Here is a 21662-nt window from a genome sequence, read left to right as displayed (position 1 = left end):
CACAGCCATTCAAGCACAGAACAAACAGTTAAAGAGAAAAAGAGAGAGAGAGAGAAATCGAGATGATAATGCGCGACTGACCACGTTTCATCCGCAGTCATCCAAGTGGAAAAGGCTCAATGATCGGTCGGCCGGAAAGCGTCGTTACGTCACCGCCGCATTACGCAACCAGGCCGAACCGGCCTCCTGTTCATTCGCATTCCGAGCGCTGCTGCGAGTAAGCGCCCTCTCCATACCCTCACGCTGTCTCACTGGTACCTTTTTTCTTTTTGATTCGAAAAGAGAAAACCGCACCGCTGGAGATCCTATCGAGTTGCGGCAACTAGTTTTATAGCGGGATAAGCTCGATGAGTCTGGAAAACGGGTGAAAGGAGTTCTTTGTTCTGGCGCTCTTGCGCAGAGCGTGTTGAGAGAGCGCGGCAAATGCAACTGCGCCCGCAGTTTCGAGAAATAATGGTCGGGGCTCCGGCTGCTGAACAGGGTGCGGCTATTAATAATAATAATAATAATAATAATAATAATAATAATAATAATAATAATAATAATAATAATAATAATAATAATAATAATTATGCTTTATTTCCACCAAATCAAATACAATTTGATGGAGGAGGGGAGAAAAAAGCGGCTATCCGCTTGACGGAGTTCTCCTCTCCTGTTCAGACGGCAGTGACAGAAAACGAGAAACTAAATTGAACATCAAGTCATAAAGAACATAAAACGAAGAACTAAATTGAACATCAAGTCATAGATGAACAAAAACATCAATATGAGCAATGTCTGTAAGCGAACAGAATACACAGAAATCAAAAGGGTGTATCAGCAACGAAAAAGGGGTATCAGCACAGTAGACGACCAGTCATCAAATAACAAAAAGGGTGGAGAGCAATTCATAAAACAGGAGTTGATGTATTAGCACTTAATCAAATGAACAATCATGCTACGCAGAGATGAGATGGTGATTTCACGGAGGTTTACGCCTGCTTCAATTAACTGGAAATAAAATGGAAATAAATAACTCGAGAGCGCGTTGAGCGTGGCCAATGCGTGGCTCTACCACGCCGCAATAATCGTGCCCTGAAGTGCGCCGGCTGCTTGGCGATTTGTGTTTTGTTTTTCTCCCTGTTTCAGTTCGCCAAAGATAATTTTCTATAAAAGCGCGCGAGAAGTTTTAAAGTAATTTAAGCTCAATTAGATTAATTAATTTGCGCTATGGGGAAGCAGTGACATCTCACAGGCATGGCAGAACATAATTCTGCACATCCTACGTCAATAAATCACGAAGAAAGAAAAAAACAGTGAAACCTAGCCAATACCTTGTTCCATCATGATTATCATATTAAAAGCGAATAAGCTCGCTTTGTTTAAGTGTATGCTTTAGGGGCTTTACAAAGGAATCATAATTCATTAGCCGTCGCCTTATTTGTGTCTCGCTTTTGTCGGTCTTTATTTTGAAGTAGCTCACGGTTTGTGTTATGAAAACAAGCAGCTGATCTGTTTACTTATTCGAATAATAAAAAAAAAGAAGCAAAAAGGAAAAAAGCGGCATGTGCGAGGAAGAAGCCTGTTTGACGTCAAATTAGGATGAGACAGCTAAGCAGGGCAACGCTTCGCGCTTTGTGCCACCGCTTCACCCAAGTAACGTGAACAGAGTGTGCCGTGTTGAATTGCTTGTTTTATCCACCGTATCTACAGCCCTCCGCGTTGGTGCGTTGAAAAGCTTAAGGGGAGCGAAAAGTTTGAAGATAAACCTAAAAAAATAGAAGAAGGCTGTAACATAGAAAGGGAAGGTGAACGCGAGAAGAAGTGCCCTATTTTGTTTTTCTTTGTTCTCATGTTTCTTTTTTTTGTTTGAATGGGAGAGAGCCCCGCGCGACACGACAGCTCGGCCATTGTGAGGGAAACGAACGAACTGTTGCTTAAAGCACAAGTGCACAGGCTCTGAAAGAGCCCTGAGCGTCGAATACCAATGGCAGAAAATAAAAACAGCCTGTGTGCAAGAGACTTTTAAATAGTGGTTAACAAACAAATGCGAACGAAATAAGCGAACGAAGCTGTAGGGTGCGTGTGTGTGTGTGTGGGGGGGGGGGGGGGGGGGGATGCAGACTCATGCGGGCGTCAACGGCTTGGAGCCAATGTCCCCGCTGTCAGGGACTCCCCACCTCGCGCACGAGGCAATAATGAGGGCGAAAGCGCGGTTGGAGGCTGGTTAAAAATTCAGCGGCTCCGGTCCGCGCGCGGGAAGCCGCTGAGCTCGAGTCAACAATGGAGGAATCAAGGCATAGAAAGCACGACAGGCGCGCGAGAGGAGAGAATGAAGAGAAGAAAAAAAAATGCAACGCGAGAAAACAAATTGCTCCCATGGCACTGCGTAGGTCTGAATCACCTGTCAAAGCACAAACACACACGCTGCTGCTGCTTCTTCTCGATAGGAACTGACAGAGCGTCAAGTGCGTTGCTTTCGCGGCAACAGCGTGAAATTGCCCCCCCCCCCCCCCCCCCCCCCCCCCCCCCCAGCCGACGTTGTGTGTACACGAAGAAGAAGTACACTGACGAGAAATCAGTGAAGCGTTGACTAATCAACTTTTGGTAACTTTCATCAGTATTCATGAGGGTGCGCGTCGTGAGAGTGGGGCGTAGTCCCTGTTTTCAGTTTTCGCTGGTTTTTTTTTTCCTTTTTAAAGAGTTTGAAAGGCGCAGGATTTTAGAGCAGAGAGTAAACGTTCCTTAAAATTTTACTGTCTACCATTTCTCTTTTAAAGTCTCCGTAGGTTTCAAGTTGTAAAACGAAACACATCCTAAACCGTGTGTTCTACGCGCGACGAAGAAACTAACCGCGGACCCATTTAAGTTCTTGCAGCAGTCAGAGGTAGAAATGGTGAAAGACAGAGAGAGAGAAGGAAGGAAACAGAGAAAGAAGGAAAGGGAGGGAAGATAACTGAGCGTATGTCTGGACTGCTGCGGTACAAATGGGCAGGCAGGGTAAAGGGAACGGAAGAGAATGAAGATGAAAGAACTGTTGAGAAAGGAAATAGAACGAGAGAAAGAGGAGGGAGCGGATAGATGACAGGAAGTGATGCTAACCAGACCTACGTCCGGTTGGTTACCCTGCACTGGAGAATGTGATATGAAAGACCGAAGGACAGCAAGGAAAGAAGGAAGAGAGGAGAGCACACAAACTAGACTGGCATTGTTCCGCGGAGCGGCAGGCAACTGCAAGGATAACCAACAGGCGTAGATATTAGGAGGAGAAACTTAGTTTTAACTAAGCTGAGGCTATGCGTGCCTGCGATCAACTCTGTCACAGTGTTGTTTAGGCACAAAATTGTCACGCATGCAGTGTAGATGTAGAGTTGGAAGTTTTGTGGAATACTGTGTTCAACGATTTCTGGCTTTCACTGAATAACACTCATCTATGTGTTCGTGCCGAATAAAGTCCTCATGTAGGCGCGAATGCTTTCTTCGGCACATTCACACCTTTTCTCATTGTAACCATGCAGTTTTTAAATCTGGTATTTTTCCAACTAACCATCAACCGAAGTTTCAAAGTTGTCTTGACATCGCAGTCGGTGATCAGTGTGCGTCTTTTTGTTGTATATTCATCATTGGTGGCGTTATGACAGTCAGAACACCAAACGGGCCGGTACGATTCTCGCATCGCAAACACTAGCTTTGTACATGAAGGTCTAGAATAGGAAATGCCAGCTGTAGTTTCCACATAGATGCGCGGTTTTTACCGAGACTGAATATTTCTCTAGTTGCGCAGGCAACGATGAAAACATATCATAAGTGCATTCGTTCGGTGCCAGTGTTTGGAGCTGCGCAGGTGCTTGACTTTCGCGTTTGAATCCATATTGAATCAAGTAGAGTCAGCACACCAAGTGAATTCCTATATGCACAACGCGTGAAACTAGATCCACTTCAGAAGCGTATGAACGGGACCTGACCTAGCATAACATACGCGACGAAAAAAGTTGGAGCACCGGTGTGAAATCGACCGAAGCGCGCTTTGAGCCGCGGGTCTTCATACTTCTGGGGAAAATGCTTTCTTTTTTATTTGGGGAGCCGAGTGCTCATGTTTACGTTTAGTTAGGTAATCTTGCTCACTCAGAAAAAGAAAATTCTGGCGAGAGCAACAAATCGAGAATTTGATTGCCGGGTAATATCTCTGGTAGCCAGTTCACTACGGTTTCTGGATTCTATAAGTAGGGATGTCTACCTTATGCGCTGACCACAGTTATAGGGAAAAGAAGCTTAGGGACACTTAATTACATGGCGTGTTTAGAATGCGGTACACTCCTCCTCCGTCATTGCTGCTCACCGCATAGGCTGAGCCTGTCCGTTTTCACCCTGTCCACTTGCACAAATTTCTAATTACGATTGACGCACATGGCGTTGATTATGGCGCCATTCCAACCTGACATGCGCATATGTCTAGACACGCCTGCATACAACAAAGTGAAGCTGCCAACTGCCGCAGAGAGCCCGCCAGTGCGTTCGGTCATGTCATGTGACCAGAGGTCCTGTCAACTGCCAACTGCTAATGCACCTGCAGACTCCAATGGCACGTGGCCTCATGACGTAACACACCCCGGAGAGCAATCAGCGCTCGTGCATGTCATGTGATTTTGTGACGTCATCACTGTCTCGGACAATAATCAAATTTTGTGACTAACCATGCCGTGTTTTTTAGCGCACCTGTTAATTGGACATGTCACGTGGTCGATCAGTCAGCGCTGGGCCGTGTCACATGATCCTATGCCGTCATAACAAACTCGCCGTAGTTTTATTTCGGCTTCAGTGTAAGATAAAAATAATGTAAAAAGGCGACTGTTCCACTTTCTTCTCGGAGATTTCTATGGGCGACGTCACCCTGGATGTCGGCCTGTCGGCGTGTTCGGGTAGGTGAATTGCATACGTGAGAAGATGGGCAGGAGGAGGGTGTATAGGTCGGGAAAAGTAGGGAGCGCTGTATGTGGCGGTGGGGACATAAGAAAGCAAGCAGCAACGCAGATTGAAGCGGGTGCTGCTTGCCGGAGGGGGGCTGAGGACAGGGAGGCCAGAGAAGGCAAGTCGGGTGAGCAAAAATAAAAGTCCCGGAGGCCTGGAGATTAAAAATGGAAGACGCTGCCGGTAGAGGCGGCGGAACAAGTTTGGCGAATAGCAGCTGTTTCTAGTTGGCGGCGAGGACGTGCTCGGGCGAGGGAGCGTGTTCCAAGTACGCCGCCAAAGCAAAGAGGCAAAGCGAGGGAGAGCTGTGAATTGAGAGAGCTATAGGAAAGAAACGCAAATAAGGACGGTAGGAAGGAGAACTGCGTGTATATTACGGGAAGAATGAGGAGCGGCGGTGGAGTCCGCAGCGTTGTTACTGGCGCCGCCGCTACAGTGATTGGAATACAGGAGAGGCTGAATGACCTCGGCGCTCTCGGGCGCCTGGCACGTATGCCTCGCCCGATTCTGCGCGGGGTCTCCGACCGGCAAGCGCGAGAAGACGCCGAGGCGAATTTCCTGGAAGCTTATTTGTGAGCGCGGCAAGCACAGAGCAGCGAGTCAGTCCATAAAGGAGTGTTTCCCTTCCCTCCCTTGCGCCACAAAAGCTCGCACTGGGTCTCTGCCTCCTCAGCACCCGCAGTGCAGCTCAGTGATGCAGAAGCGATTCAACTTCCAGAGTTGCGAGCTGGGTGGAGAAGGGAGGCGTGCTTTGCACAGTGGAAACGTTGCGTGGTGTGTGTGTGTGTGTGTGTGTGCGTGCGGAACCCTTTTCCATCCTCTCCACCACCTTCATTGCAACCTGCGGAGCGCCAGGTTCAGAGGGCGCGGGTCGGGAGGGCACGCAGTTTGCACGCTTTGTTCTCCCCTGGACGCCCTCATCTTTTATTTATTTTGATTTATGGGGCTGATTACGGCGGGAAACTCTTCTTCCCTTTCCGTGGCGAGTTTGCTCCCCGCGCTTGTTCCCGGCTCTTTTGCGGGTATTCCCGTTCGCCTGCTTTAGGCAGAGAGAAAAGGAGGGAAAGGAAGAGGGGGAAAGAGGGATCGAGGGCTGTAGTTGTGCCCTTCCAGCCAGCGCCTAATTCGTCTTCCCGAACAAATAGCGGTGGCGGGGTCTGAGTCCACAGCAAATGCAACCACATGGTTTGGAGGGTGTGGTGAGATGAGGGTAGCAAAATTAGGAATAAGGAATGCGTGGAGAAAGCGTGGGAGTTTCGCATTGTGTGGAAGACAGGGATTAACTCCCGATTTCGCAATCAAAAGTTGTAAGACTATTAATATTAAAGGAGTCCGAAACAAGGTAGTTCCTAAATTTAGTTTTTGTATTTTTGCTCTAATCATGTTTTTTTTTTCTGACTCGTTATGAAGTTGTGTTCTTGGAAAGCTGTTATTTGTTTTTGAAAACCATAGTTAGCTGAAGGTAGGTGAAGATATTCTGCATGTTGCGTCAACGCTGAACCGGAAGTGAGCGCTTTCTAGACTGGAGAACGTTGATAATAACATGAAAGGGCGCCTGCAGTGAATAACAGCCCTTTTGTACACAGAATCTGGCGAAAGTAACGACGCTTTGTTCAGGACTGAAGTTCAGTGCACTTAGGTAACGTCCCTGGTTAGTTCTTTATGCCCTAAAGTAGGTAACTAATGCGCAGTAGAGCGGTTGCGTGTGGTTCCTACGTTACTGTACGCTGCACTTTCTCTACACTTTCTGTTCGGAAACTTGGGTAACTTCGCTGGGTTTATGAGCTTCGAGACTGTTCACTATTAGTACGAACAATGCAAGATAGTTTAAACAAAATAAAAAACAAGACGAGTCTTACAGTTTGCTTTTCACAGCGAGGCAGCTTTTATATGGGCTAAAACAGTCTACTGTTGATTTTTGTTTCCTAGTTTACAGCGCGCACTTCCTTTTCATAATGAAGCGCCTGCATTAGATGGCCGGTATGAAAGGAGCATTGTCGTAAAAGGGCTTCGTGAGAAACAATTCACGAGCTGCTATCACGGAGACACAGGCACACTTTCGTTGCTTGTGCTTCGAGCGCAGAAGTGTAGTGTTTGCATTAAGTGGATGCGTCTAACTTTTATTGGTGCATATACACCGCAATACGCAGTATGCTATTCATAAATTGGGGCAACTGACTGGTTTGGTTTGGAGGGGGTTTTACATACCAAAGCGACTCAGGCTAAGAGGGACGCCGTAGTGAAAGACTCCGGTAATTTCGACCACCTGAGGTTCTTTAGCGTGCACTGACATCGCACAGTACACAAATTAATGGTAAAGACACGAAACCTGCGCTGAAGTTGAGAAGCCATCGATACAACGCGTCGTCCCTAATAAGACCAAAAGGCAAGTCTGTTGGAGGCTTTCATATTCACTCAGTCTCCACAGCAATGCGGAGCACTGCAATGCATCTGCATTTGAGACCGCCGTTACATATCCGTAGTATTTTCCAGTTGTTGGGGTTGATTTAGTGGTCAAAGTAACGGCGGCCCTGGATGATTCGTTTCCGGAATCTTCTTAACATTACCCACCTAAAATAATTTTTTACGATGCGATAAAACACACGGTGCGCAGTGAAATGCGTTACCATCCACATCACGCAGTTGGGCCCCAATTAGAGAAAAAGTTTCTCCGAATATCTTGAACTAGCACAATTCTCGTGGCTAGTAGCCGAAAAGTTCACATCTGAAGAAGGCTGTTTATCGGCTCCCAAACGTGGAAGAATATATGCAAGCAATTTTGTTCGTAAGAACAGCTGCGAAGACATTTCCTTGGGACGCAACGAGTGTGCGGGAATGCAAACCCGGGCTTCGGTACGGAGTGGTGAAACGAGCGGGGGCCCTGTTTGACGTGCGAGAAGATACAAGCGAAACGCGCCGAAGTCTCGACATCGAAAATGGGCAATAACGTGTCCCCTTCAGCCGACGCGAGGGGATTTGGTTTCTTGTAAGCCTGCCGTGGGAACGGGCGCACTTGTTTTTCTCCGACCCGTTATAACCTTCCGCCAACGACAGAATCCCGCGTTGTTTCCCACTTTCTCTCTTTTCCTCCTTCCCCAAATCCATGCCAGCCACGTCGTCTGTGCTACCGCCAATGCGAAAAAATTCCAAGAAAAGATATAGTTATTTTGACAGGAAATGTCTGCAAAGCCTGCACGGCCTTTGCGCTTGCTGACTGTCCTCTTCTTTCTTTTTTTTCTTAAACAATTTTTGTTTTTACTTTTATTTGTTGCTTTGTGCCTGGTAGACGAGCTTTTGTGAAACGACTTCCATCGTGTAAGATTACTTTTCAATTCCGTGAAGGCTTCATCGAATGGGGTACGGAAATCGAGTTGTGGTTGCGTGTTGCACTCGTATATGTCTCAGCGGCATGTGAGATTATAATATCAGCTCGAAAACCTCCTCTCTTATTAGCTTCTTTCCTTTTCTGGAATACATTTAGAGTACACGAAAAACAAAGCTTTCGAATACCAGTAAGGATCGCGCCGAAAGAGCTCTTTATAATTTAGGCGCCCTTCTCAGGAAACATGAAGCTGCGGATGGGTTTTTATCGAATTCCCATGTATTTTGCTTTACCCGTTATTCGTGTTACTACATCATGTTTTTCTGTCTAGATGCCACGGGAATGCTTGCAGAGGTATAGGTGGTTGCTTATACGGTTTACTTTCCAAAGGCTGCAAGTGGGCTAAGGGAGATTCTGGCGAGTGCTCCGGAGTAATTCGGACCACGGGGGATTTTTGCCGTACAGTATTTTTGTACACCATGCGAGTGTTTTCGCATTTCACCTCCACCACAATGTGGCTGCTGCAGCTGCAGAAACTGCAGAGAATGTTTAATACATTCGAATCGGAGCGAAAGCAGGGATTTGTGCTACGTAGAAGACGACGGTGAGCAGGCAGTGCCGCGGGACGGAGCAGATGGAAGTTGATGAAGACGACGCTCTCCAATGCAGAGCGCGATAGTGTGGTGCAGTTTAACACGAGGCGTTGTTGGCTGCGGCGACAGCCTAGTGGTCTCTCTTTTATTTTTGTTTTTTGCTAAGGGGCTCTTAAAGGAGATCTATTCACGCAGCCGCGGGTTCGACTCCTAGTCGTGGATATTGATTCACTTTCTTTTTCACTTTTCATGGTTTGACCTCCAACTCAGCTGAAGGTCAAATTTACACGGTCCACAATACAAGCCGGAGGTCCCGTAGTGAAGCTTTCGCTTCAATAAGATCCCGAGAACCTGGGTTCAGCAGCCGAATGCCATAACCACAGAGCCAGCGTGGTGGACCAGACGCTAAGACCTCCACTGCGAGTAAAAACGACAGCTGTCACTTTGCAATTAGAATTACCGCGTATCGAATTTGTATACTCTTCTTTGAAAGCCTTGCGCTTTGTGGCATGTTCGGTCGCTCATATGGAAGGCAAAGGGCTTGGTGTACGCAAAATATTAGGTACTGGAATTGATAAGGATTCCGAATGGATCCGCTCTGTGTCTCTGGGTATATTGTGCGATACCACAGTAGCCGTGTTGTAGAGAAAACTCGACGACCGCCGTCGTCACATCTGCCACCTGACGCCTGCCAACCGCCCTCCTCTTCCTCCCTAGCTCACCGCCTTTCTCCTCCTCTTTCCCTCCCTCCTCCCTCCTTCTCCACTTGTACGGAAGAGGATGGAGACGGCGTACTTAGAATGACTCAGCTCTTATGAAAATGACTAAGGCGGGCGCTGTAGAAATTGATAAAAGAAGTGATCAGAATCAGAATAGATTCAGTATTGAAATAGAAGCAAGATTAGAAAAGGATAAAGTGTGGAATAGAAGAGTGAAATGCTGTAGCACATCCTCCGTATCAGTCCATTTGATCACCTAGAATTCTTGCGGTATACTTAGCGCTTCATGTGATGTTACTGGTTTTCTTTACCGTGATGTTACTGTATTTGGTTACTGTGATGTTCTGTATTTTCTTTAAAATGTGCATGCAAGTTCATTTAGCCTGCAGCTTTTACGAGCTCCTAAAGGTGCTAACGGCATTATATTTGATTTTTCATTTGCGACTGCAGTGGCGTCGAGCCTGGACATCCTGCACCTGTCGGTTCCCAAGTGGGTGGAAAACGGCACCGAGGACTCTGTGCTGCTCGACTGCGTGTACAATGTGAACCGCGACGATATGCATCTGGTAATCAAGTGGTTCCTCAACGACGACCCGCACCCCATCTACCAGTGGATCCCCGAGCTGAACAAGCGGTTCGTGTCGAGCCGCCTCAAGGACCGCATCAACCTGGACTTCTCCCTCTCCAACGGCAACAGCTTCACAAAGTTCCGTGCGCTCAACCTGGTGCGGCCCACCACTGAGCTGAGTGGCCGGTACTCCTGCCACGTCTTGTCGCTCGCTGGCCAGGACTCCGCGTCCAAGCTCATGACTGTCTACGGTAGGTGACACCAATGGGTGGAGCCCTGCTCAGCAGTTCGTGCAATCTTTTACGACGCTAGCTGTATTAGCGCAGCTCCCGACCTGTCCGCGAGCCCCATACCACTCATGTAGGAATGAATCAGTGTGGGAAAGACTCATAACAAATTGAATAGGCAACCATATACATATGCACAACTCTGCTGGCTTAAGGAACAACCACTTTACCCAGCTGTCCACCCTCCGGCGAAAAACAATTTTTTTGGCAACCGAATTTTAGCCGGGAGCTTTAAACCCGACTGCGCAGCAGAGTAAACTTCTTCTCATCCACAAACCCGCGTAAGAATTCATAGGCTGCTGTAGTTATTTGTGTTTGATGAGTTGCAGGTTAGTCGCAGTAGCAAAGACATTCATGCGTGTAGTCACTGCGTCATTCATTTAGCGAACGAGCCAGAGCTGATCACTCGTCATACCTTCAGGGCGAGAGGCTTATTTCTTCTGCATCTTCACCAAGGCATAAGTTGTAGCTAAGCTTTAGCTATGATTTTTTTCCAGACTTGGTGACTTTTCTGGTGCACTGCCAGGAGCCCTTGGGAGCCAAGCCACATAATTTCTTTCGGCGCCTGACCTGTGAGGGCAGGTTATTTGGAACTGTCGTGTAGAGAAAAGTGTGCCCGGAAGATACGTCCCCGGAAAAAAAAAGACCCCTGAGAAAGCGCCCTCTGGGGGAAAAGAGTCCCCAAGTGCAAAATTACGCAAAGAATGAATTCACAAGGCATCCAGTTTACAAAAAAAATTGCCCTGTTTATTCACTCTTTCTTCACTTTGAGAATAGATGCAAAGAAGTGTTTTGCAGTACCAGATGATACCTCGGTCATGGAGAGCATGTCATTAAAAAAATACACCACAAAAAAATACTTCCGCCAGAGACTTCGCTGAAGCGCCAAACGATCCAAAAACGCACTTGCCCACAGCCACCCCCTTTCCGCCGCCATCATTTTTTTAATAGACACCTCGCATCTGTTCGTTGTTTAGACATTTCCATGCCGACATGTGGAATCGCTGTACCATACGTGTTACATGATTGTTGGTCCTGTGTTCTCCATCAAGGTTAGCCGAGTGGACGCTACACAGAGCAGGGCGGTAAGCTGGAGGTGTTCGCCGGAGAACTGCCGTATTTTCAGCTCGGTATACCTGCCTGTAGATACCGGAAACTTATCATGTATCAAAATAGTCATGCAATTCTCACCTAGCTTCTACAATTAGTCTTTTGAGGAACCGCCTACAATTAAAGCACCTCTGCAGCCATTATGTTAAGCACAGCATCCATGGGTGCGAGAGGCAATATATTTTCGTCTCGTGCACATATAACTTCCGAGGCACAGCTTTATGCCGCATTTGTTGGACTTGTTGGTCTCCTTTCTGAAAATAAATTCCGCATCGTTTAAATCAATACCGGGACAAGGATCCAATTTAGAGCGCACTGCATACTGTTACTGCACATAACATAAGATAAGCGCAACACCAGCACTGGGAAAGCTTGTCCCCATTAGAAACCATTGGGTACCCGGAGTCACTAGGGATTAAAACCTGAACCCCCCCTTCCCCTCTACCTCGCATGCGAGGCGGATGCCCGAATCATAAGGTTACGGGACGTTTTCTGGCGCCCGTATGGGTACACTTTTCCCTACTTCGAAAAAGGGACGCTTTATTGCGGGGAAATTTTTTCTTGGAATCCGGGACGGTCTACGGGCAGCAAAGCTGCTTGGCTTCCTGTCACTCTGTGGCTTATTTTAAAACACGCGACTATCTTTGTCCGTGCTAAATGTATAAACCAGATATAACCCTTAATGGGATATGGTATCTTATATTATGAAATCGATTTATGACTATCTTACGAAAGCATGAGAATAGCCTATTATGTGCTCTCTTTCTAATGACAAGAAGAAAAATGCTCTTCATTATAGCCGTCCTCTTGTCAAACTTTCCGTAATGTTAGCCCACTGTTGGCCATGTATTAGTGCCGCACTGATTTTTGCCACAGTCTTTATGAAGGAATCTTGGCCGGAGGACCGGACTCTTCCTGAACGCGTATGCTTTCTCATTGTTCCTCTTGACTCTTCAGGTTATTTAGTTTGCTGTGTGCAGCAACACTGCAGCCACACTTGCCTAACTGAATCAGTTGAAAGAGCTAGAGGATAATCACAGCGACGTTGCTTTTCTTAAGCACTGGAAGCCCGTCAGTGAAACCCCAAAAAGAAAAACCAATTGCGAGTGAGGCACCAGAATGAGATCTGCGGTAAATCCCCACTTTCTGAGGAAATAGGATGCGTACACAAAAACAAGTCACTTGGTTGATCGCGCTATCTCTAAGACATGCAAGCGTGAGTGCAGATCACTATAAAATGAACACAGAATTATTACCTGTGGTTTATGAATTCTGTGGCAACACGAAATGACACCTGGATTTTATGTTATGCAAGCCAGAAGGTAACAGAAGTTGGCCGCCATTTGGACTTTAGTTCTTGAAATATAGTAGCTGAAAAAAAAAAGACTCATCACTTTCTCAACCCCCCCCCCCCCCCCCCCTTACCTTCGGTTTGTTTCCACGAGAAAGAGCTTGCAAGTACGCGAGAAAGTTCTCCAGAAGCGGTCGTAGAAAAGACGCAAGAAAAATTTCACTAGCTAAATAAAGAAAAGAAACTTGGGCGCCAACAGGTTACAAACCGCAGCGCTTTGCCGTCGAGAGACGCAAGAAATATCCCTTGCAGTTCATCTTCATAGTTTAGCAGTATGGTGCACCTGTGGCGCACGTAGCAGCTAGCAGAGCAGGTGAGAACATAGGCGCTTGAAAGTGACGATGATACATCGGCGCTTTCCTCGGGTACTTTAAGAATATTTAGCGCCGTTTATTACCATGTTTACTTCTGGGCAACGACCAAGTTTTTCAAGCGGCTTGGAAAGCATTATGTGCACCTCCCGAACAAAGTTTATATCATGCAGACGCGCTTCGTAACTCAACTAAATTTAAGCATATTTGTGTAATATTCTGTGTGAGCCCAGCTCTCATGGCGAATGGGAAAGCGCGGCGATCCGTCTTGCGCAGCCACATGTCGAACGGTGCGCGAAACTACCAGAATGGCAGATGCTTCACATACTTTCTGATGGTAGTTAAATCGCAACTACCGTATTATTAACAGCCTTTTGGGTGAATTTTGTGAGCAAAAACTTTGGGATATTCGTGGGTGGGGGCATTCCTGTAATATACTTCATTGACGATTGCGATTTATTGTTCTTTCAAAATAACGTGAGGGCCGGCCAATTTGAATTTCTTTACTACACCAAGGACATTACCGGGTTCCAAAACTTGATTGATTCTTAAAGAGCCTATTTTCATCAATGCTTTTGAACTAATGCCATTGGGGCCTCTTTTTGCCCATTTCCTTTATTGTGAGTTTTCACGTCTCAGGCGGTTGAAATATTAGATAACCTGTTTTAAGGGGCAGAATGATCTAGGTGCGCCCACCTGATTACCCTTATTTCTGCCAAACTGCTTCATTTTTACTACCGCTAACTTCAAGTTCTTCGTAGGAAATTGACGTTGCATTACGTTAACTAAGTGTAAGCGCGGCAGTAGATAAAAATAAGCACTGTCAGTGGCAGGCGCATGACGCGGACACTTCTCCTGTAAAGGGTGCACCGCCGCACATAAGGTGTTTGTGCGAAAAAGAAAACTAAAAAAAAAACTACATGTATTCGTTTTTTTTTTTGTCATAATTTATGCTTATTAACTACGACAAACTCAACAAAACACTATTGAACATGCATGATAGTGAACTTTCAGGCATTTATGAGTCCAAAATAGAAAACTTCTGAAACAATATGACGCTGCGCAAGAGAAAGAAAACACTTGTATATAATTCGGATACGATGTTGCTTTACGGGCGTTTCTGTAGCTGGCAAGCAGCCTGAATAATTCAAGGACGTAGGGGGCAACGCAACATAAGGAGTGCTGCAATTTGTTTTGTTTTTTATTTTAATTTTGAAAGAAAAGTTTATAGAGAAACTGCCGTGTGTTCTCACAAGAGGCACACGCTTATCACCACAGCCATTATTTCCGCCGTGCACTGGGCTCCAAAACTAGGCGAGCAAATCTTGCTCGAAAGCTGGCAGAAAAAAAATACTCATATGTTCTCGTTGTCAGCGCGCGCAGAGTTCGCGGGGAAAGAACATTCGCCACCAATCTTCCGAATGGTCTTCTGAATGGGCAGAGAACGCATTTGCTGAGACCTTGAAGGGCAGCAACAACGGATAACATTGCCTAGAGATATGTACGTGCAAACTTGGCGTTGTTTGCGAAATCAACATGTGCGCCGAACACAAGTTGCCGAAGAGGGCAACGCCGCGTAGTAGGCAGCACGAGAGGTAGCGCGTGTGTTGGTCCGCGGGTACATCGGGCAGGCAGTGCCGGGTGCCCGCGACCGGAAACCGAGTCCATTACTCATTGTTACTCCATCAGTGCTGACGACCAGACGCCGCTGTATCATCAGCGGTCCCGAAACAGGGACACGCAAATCGAGCATGAATAATAGCGTCGGCGCCCCGGGCAGTGCCGCAAAGCGTAATCCGACGAGTACGCCGGGACCTATTATGGCAGCGACGACACTTGGAAGAGAAGAAAACAAAAGAAAGAAAAGTAATTCAGGAAGGAAACCGTTAGCGACCAGGAGGCATATCTACCCCGTTGTTTTCCCGTACGGACAAAAGTGCTGCTCTTTGTATGCCATGTCTCTCTACTCTGTATTACTTATTCTATTGCTGCTGTTTTTGCTTGCGTGAGGTGTGTTGGCTCTGTATAAATATTCACCTGCCATCAGGCTGCTTCCGAGGTGCCATAATTTCCAGCAGCCGGCAGGTAAGGTACCCTTGCAGAAACGCGGATCTCTTGTCATTCTTCGCGTGTACGCTGTCACCTTTGCTCAGGGAGGTCTTGCCTAATGCATAATAATACGCTTGCTACCCGGAATCTAGCTTGCTGTTGCAGCGAACCTTGTTAACTCCGGCGCGAAAAATGCGCAACCGCGGCCCGTGATGAAGATGAAGTGTGAACGGCGAGATGACATCAGAAGCGCGGGAAGCTGCAGGTAAAAAAGAACAGGGTAGATGATGCCTTCATCCATGTCCCTAGGGAGCCTAGGGACATGGAGAGTGTAATCGCGTTGCTCCGTTCGTTACTTTTTGTGTGTGCGTCCACCAATCATACCTGCACAACTCAAAATGCACAATTTACGCATACCTGTTGAGAAAAACGATTGTTTGTTTCAGTGCGAATGTAGCAAAGGTTCGTTGTGGTGAAAATGCCTACAGCGAAAGCATTGGCGCAACAGAAGCAGGGTATTTTTTTAAGTACCACAGAAAGATGTTTAATATTTAGGAGCTTTGTTCGCAACTCGCTTGTGCGATGTAAATTTATTCTAATAGTAAATATACCGAACACTTTTCAGAAATAGACGAACAAATTGAAGAATGAAAGAACTACCTAACAAAATAATTTTTTGCCACTTCCTCTGGCCTGTTCGGATCGTGAAATATGTTTCCCTAGAATGTGACTTGCAAATGTTGCCGAGGAAATACACCGGAGAAAAAACTGTAGTCTATCTCATCGTCGAGAGTACCGGTAATTATGAAATACATTTCAGGAAAGGCATAGCGTGCTCCTTGGCTGATCACAGATGATGTTAGACATACAAGATACTGGCCAGGGCCCTTGGTTTTTGAACGCGTCCCCACCTTAGCCTGCCGCTTCTGTACTCTGAGCCATGGAGCGCGCATGGCTTCCTTGGCAGCTTTCGCGGCTTGAGGAGACTCCACCATCAGCACATCTCTTTTTTTTTTTTGACTCGACAGCGCAATCGGCTTCCATCGCCGCTGTTGGTACCTTACGTGCCGCCCTGCTGCTTGTTTTCAGTGGGGACAGCACATTGCGCATCCATAGCTGCTTTCTCTCCTCATAGTGCTCACCGACTCTTCAGCGGCATTAACGACTCGTTCGGTCTCCTTGGCCGCCTTCTCACTTTTGTGCGCAGGTTCCTTAAGCTGCCGTTGACGACACAGGCAAGCTTTTCTATCTCGTGGCTCATCTGACTTCATCCGACAGTTAAGGCAGCAGTGCCACTAGTGCCAAGCATTTGGAAGCGCAGAACCAACAGGTGAAATACGATTAGGACAACGATTTAAAACACGTAGCTTGAGAGGCTACCATTTAGAAACGTTTAGTGCAAGATGCACTGTGCGACGCTGCAGCTATAGCCGAGTAGTCTAAGTCATCGAAAAACGAAGCTGCGCATTTTATGTCAGCGCTGTTTTGAATGCTACTAGAGGCTATTGTGTAATAAGGTTCTTTCATCCTGCTGCATAGCATTCAGGCAGAACATTTCGGAATGTTTCAGAAAGGTTCTACTTCTTGTTTGCCTTCAGGTTCACCGCAATTTCCGGATTATGATGCTCTTAGTTTGCCGACAAATGGATCTAAAAGCGTTTCATGCCAACAAAGAATCATTCCTCGAGTGTGAAGGCGTCACAGTGTCTGGCATCCTATTTACCGGTACCCAAAATCAAGAACTCATCACACACATCTTTGACATTTGGAAACGCTTTACCGCTACCACCTTCCACTCTCTATTAACGAACTTCGTGTGCCGTTGAAGACAGACCTCTAATTCAACTTGCGGCAACTGCGACTTCATTGCAACGCAGGAATATGTTTTCTGATAATTTTCTGAGCATACCGACTGACGCACCTCTCGCCTGTTAAATATGGAAAGAGTTATTCAAAAGCCGTAGACGCTGCTGGGAACATTGGCTCCTTTGCTTTTTCTTCGTTGGCGTACCAATATTTTAACTCTAAGCTCTCCTATTTACAAGGGAGTGGCCTCCTTGACAGCCTATAGCCTCTGTGTCAAAACCTAAACTGCACTTCAAGTTTGTATAACCGTCATACTATTACTTTTTAATAATCTTCTTTTTTCATCTCGCGTTCCTCTGCTTTTAGGGCCTTTGCATGCCCCAACACTTCTCCGCATCGAGTAGCCTGCTGGCGGTTTGAGACATCGTTTACATCCTTGTGTTTGAATAAAGAGCTTTCTCCTTTCGTGTAATTTTTTTTCGATTCTTCAACAGAGAGATATGAAAGTTGAAAAAATGGCTGAGGCTTAGCTAAGGTTAAGCCCAGTCAGATGCGAAGCATATTGATGGCTAGGCTTGGTAATACATGGCTTTCCTTGGTTGACGTTCATCCCGCTCTTCATCGGTCTCTGTGGCACGCTGAAGCTTTCGCTTCTCGTTCAAATCAGCCCTGCTTCTAGGCGGCATCCCAACACCTGGCCGCCTCGTAAGTACCCGGAGAGCGAGGCAAGCTCAGCTTTATACCGCTGCTGTAGCGTCAAGTGGTCAGCTGCAGCGCCTCTGATGTGGAGCCTCCACCGCCGCGGCCGACCGCGCGAGCCGGCAGCCCATCTCTCCTCTGCTGTGACGTCATGTTGTCACGTGGTCAGCCGCCGCGCCTCTGATGTGGAGCCTCCACCGCCGCGGCCGACCGCGCGAGCCGGCAGCCCATCTCTCCTCTGCTGTGACGTCATGTTGTCACGTGGTGTCACGTGGTCACGCTAAAAGTCAATGGGAGCTCCACCGCCGCACTCGACGGGCTGTAGTGTAGCTCTAGTAATATGCTTCGCATAAAATGCCATCTTTCGTAAGAACGGCATCCAGGTTGGTATGCTCACTGCCGTATATACGAGGTCTGTTAGAAAAGTATCCGACCTTTGGCAGAAGAAAAAAAAAAGGCATAACTGGAGCGTTGGAAACCTAATTACCTGCAAAGTAGCCTCCTTGGGACTCCACGCACTTCTCCCAGATGTGCTGCCACTGTTGGAAGTATTCCGCAAAGGCCTTTTTCGGAATGGAGTTTAGCTCAGCTGTCGTTGCAGCCATAATGCCCTCTCTTGTCTGAAATCGCGCTCCTTTCTATGGCCTCTTGATTTTGGGAAACAACCAGAAGTCGCAGGGGGCCATATCAAGAGAGTAAGGAGTCTGCCGAACTACAAGAGTCTGGTTTTTCGCCAAAAAATCTGAATCAAATGCGAGGAATGTGCAGGAGCATTGTCATGATGGATGCGCCAATTACCTGTTGACCTCAACTCCGGTCTCTTGCGCCGCACAGCATCGCCTAGGCGACGGAGGACACCCCTGTAGTACTCTTTGGTCATTGTTTGACCCTGGGGCGTGCGTACTCGTGGTGTGCCACACAGCGAGAGTCCAATAAAGCAGTCAGCATCACTTTGACGTTGCTGAGCATTTGGCAGGCCTTCTTTGGTCTTGGGGACGTGGAATGCTTCTACTGTGACGACTGGGATTTGGTTTCCGGGTCGTACCCGTACACCCAAGACTCGCCACCAGTGATTGTGGTGTTGATGAAGTCGGGGTCACTGTTTGTGGAGTCCAGCGTGTCCTGTGAGACTTCAACACGAAGCTGCTTTTGCTCCACCGTGAGCAGCTTCGGCACGAGTTTCGCCGCAACTCTCTTCATGGCCAAATCGTCGGTGATAATGGGATGTGCAGAAAAACTACTGATGTTCACCTCTTCCGCAATTTCTCGGGTAGTCACACAACAGTCCCGCATCACCAGAGCGTTCACTTCGGCAATGACCTGGTCATTTCGGCCTGTTGATGGCCGACTGGAGCGTGGCTCGCTCTCCACCGATGTGCGGCCATCTTTAAACCAGTTGTACTATTGCTTAATATGTGTGCTGCTCTAAGCATCATCACCGAAAACCGTCTGAATATTCCGAATGGTTTCCACTTGGCTGTCGCCCCGTTTCTGGCAAAATTTGATGCATTAGCGCTGCTCCTGTCGCACCGCCATTTTGCTTGCACTAAAAAACCGACGAGAGCACTGCGCACTACCTCATTCAAACGCTGCCTCCCAGCGACTGACGCTATCGGCAGGCGGGAAAAAATTCGTGCATGCGCACGACGGTTCAAGGTCTGCTGGTGCAAGCGCGCTTATTTCATATCCATCAGGTGTTTGCAAAAAAAAAAAAAAAAGGTCGGATACTTTTCTAACAGACCTCGTATACTGCATAGAAATAGCAACGCTAATCAGCTTTGCTATTGTTTTCTTCCTAGAGGCCTGCATTTTACTAATATATCGGGAATTGTTGGTTACGGGCAGAGAGCTTCAGTGCGCACATGGTTGGTCGGTAGTCTGACGTGCCACTGAGCCCATGGCACGCCCTAGCGATTGATGCCCTTGTACGCTTGATATTTGCTGCCAAGTTCAATTCCGGTTATTCCTTAAGGCTGCATCGAATCAATAAGTGTGTATGCTACTTGCGTTGACGGACAGTATATTTAACAAAGTTGAACATAGCGTAGTAGTGAAGACAACCGCGATCACAGACCGGCGGCTTTAGTAGATACCAATGAGGAAGCTGCCGAGAGTGTGAGCGTGGGTATTGCGACAGCGAACTGGTCCACTATATTTGGTTCCTTGCCATTGCGCCCTGTAAATTAACCCAATGTCACAAGCACAAATAACCATTGTTTATATATGTACTACAGTTTGTGCAGCACTCCTTAAGAAATTAGCTAAATTATACCTTTCATTTCTTTCCTCTCATCTTTTTTCATGCCCAACAGAGGAAACACACCACAACGAAAAAGCCGTGATGGTCATGGAGTACGGAATGGGTTCTGCTGGTAATTCGAACATTGGCTGGCTTTCATAATTGCGCAGGGGTGCTGTCATCAAGGATCAGAGAGTAATGCAAAGGTTCATTAGCCATAACGCACTGCGTTCATGAGGAAGATCACTAGAATTAAACCTTCATGACTGCCCTAAAGCTCGGAAATGTGGAAAATAAAAACAGACGCAGTGCTTCAGTTCCCGCATAACGCTTGGATCACTGCAGATTAGGCGAATGCCATTCCAAATGAGTACTACACGCAGTCGGCGACCTATGTTTAAACTCCTCGTTGGTTTATCGAACCCATGTTAACGAGAAGCGCTCATCGGCGTTTCCATCTACCTGCGCACCGTACTGACTTCAAAAGCTGCTGGCTTACCCTTGCTCTATGCAACTCGGCCGAACTCGATATCCGCCGCGGCGCCCGTTCAAACTCGTTTTGCCAAGCCCAGGACTTGCTGCTAATGCCGCAGTCGCTGCCCTTAGCCTTCCTCAGAGCCGAAGGCGCTTATGCATGGGCAGTGGTGCGCGCGTCCCATGTAGGCTCTCGCTTCTGCCCTTAGCTCCCAGTGGTCCCATGTGTGAAATAGCACGGAGAGTAATTAGCAGCAGCCACGTATTCATTAGGGAAGTCCGTTCAGCGATGCGGCAACTTTGCATGGCCCTTCCAATGGCTTATTAGGAATTCTCCCCTTCCCAAATTCTAAGAGCGAGAGAAAGGGAGAAAGAAAAAGATAGCAGGGGAGAAGAAGGGGTTCCGAAATCAAGCTTGCCGGTGCGCGAAAGCACCCAGCGGAGGGAACCCGTCAAAGCGCCGGGCCCGACCGGCGCGGTGGCTGGGAATGCGTCAAAGAAATGACCTCCGATGCACCTGCCGTACTAATCCGGCCGGTAATGAACGCGGCCTCCCATCAGACGTCGTGAACGGTGTGTAGCGCCACTGTGCGCGGCTGCGGGGGAGAAGGGCATCGCGTGGCTGGACCTCTTTAGCCGGCTGAACTGCCTTTACTCATTGCTGCTTCGGCACGGCCGTATAAATCTTGAGCAATTTCGGAGCTCCTTTAATGTTTTCGCGGCCTTATAACGGCGCGCGCCGGGTAAAGTCGCTTGCGGGAGGAGCGCTTTGAGCAAAGGAAATAATTCAGTTCAAATGGCCGAGCAGCGTTTGCGTAGGATTTGATCAGTTAGCGGCATCCGGGTACCGAGGAACGAAACGACAAGAGTTGAATTAAGAGAGAGAAACAAAACAAGACGAGCCAGACGGGAGGTCCTAAACCTGGCTTACTTCTCAACTGAGAGCTAGCGTCGAGACAACGTGGGTATTACTTAGAAAAACGGGTTTAGCATACAGCTGCTGACAACCACAACGCAGGCGCATATTTTTGTCAGAACCGCCAACATTCTTTAGCGCGTATTCTAGATGAAGGAATGCGGTTAAACAAAGAAGCTGGATAAAAAGCAAGGTAATGTTGAGCCGAGTTAACTGAATTTATGTGATAAGCTGGGAAGTATTCTAGGAAACACTAACCTTACTGAAG

The 21662-nt window shown here is 47.4% G+C and overlaps 1 protein-coding gene across 1 annotated transcript in view; it reads left to right on the top strand.

Moving 5' to 3' along the window:
- The window catches only part of LOC149340592 (uncharacterized), a 137018-nt gene that overhangs the window by 96137 nt on the left and 19219 nt on the right, over positions 1–21662 (top strand). The window contains exon 2 of the mRNA XM_089549417.1: positions 10035–10403. Coding sequence (XP_089405543.1) covers positions 10035–10403 — 369 coding nt within the window. The remainder of the gene's footprint in view (positions 1–10034; positions 10404–21662) is intronic.

Source organism: Amblyomma mixtum, chromosome 6 (assembly GCF_055824585.1).
Source record: "Amblyomma mixtum isolate Tamu chromosome 6, ASM5582458v1, whole genome shotgun sequence".
Taxonomy (NCBI): Eukaryota; Metazoa; Arthropoda; class Arachnida; order Ixodida; family Ixodidae; genus Amblyomma; species Amblyomma mixtum.
Note: the sequence above shows the minus strand (reverse complement) of the source record. Positions and strands in the feature narration are given on the sequence as shown.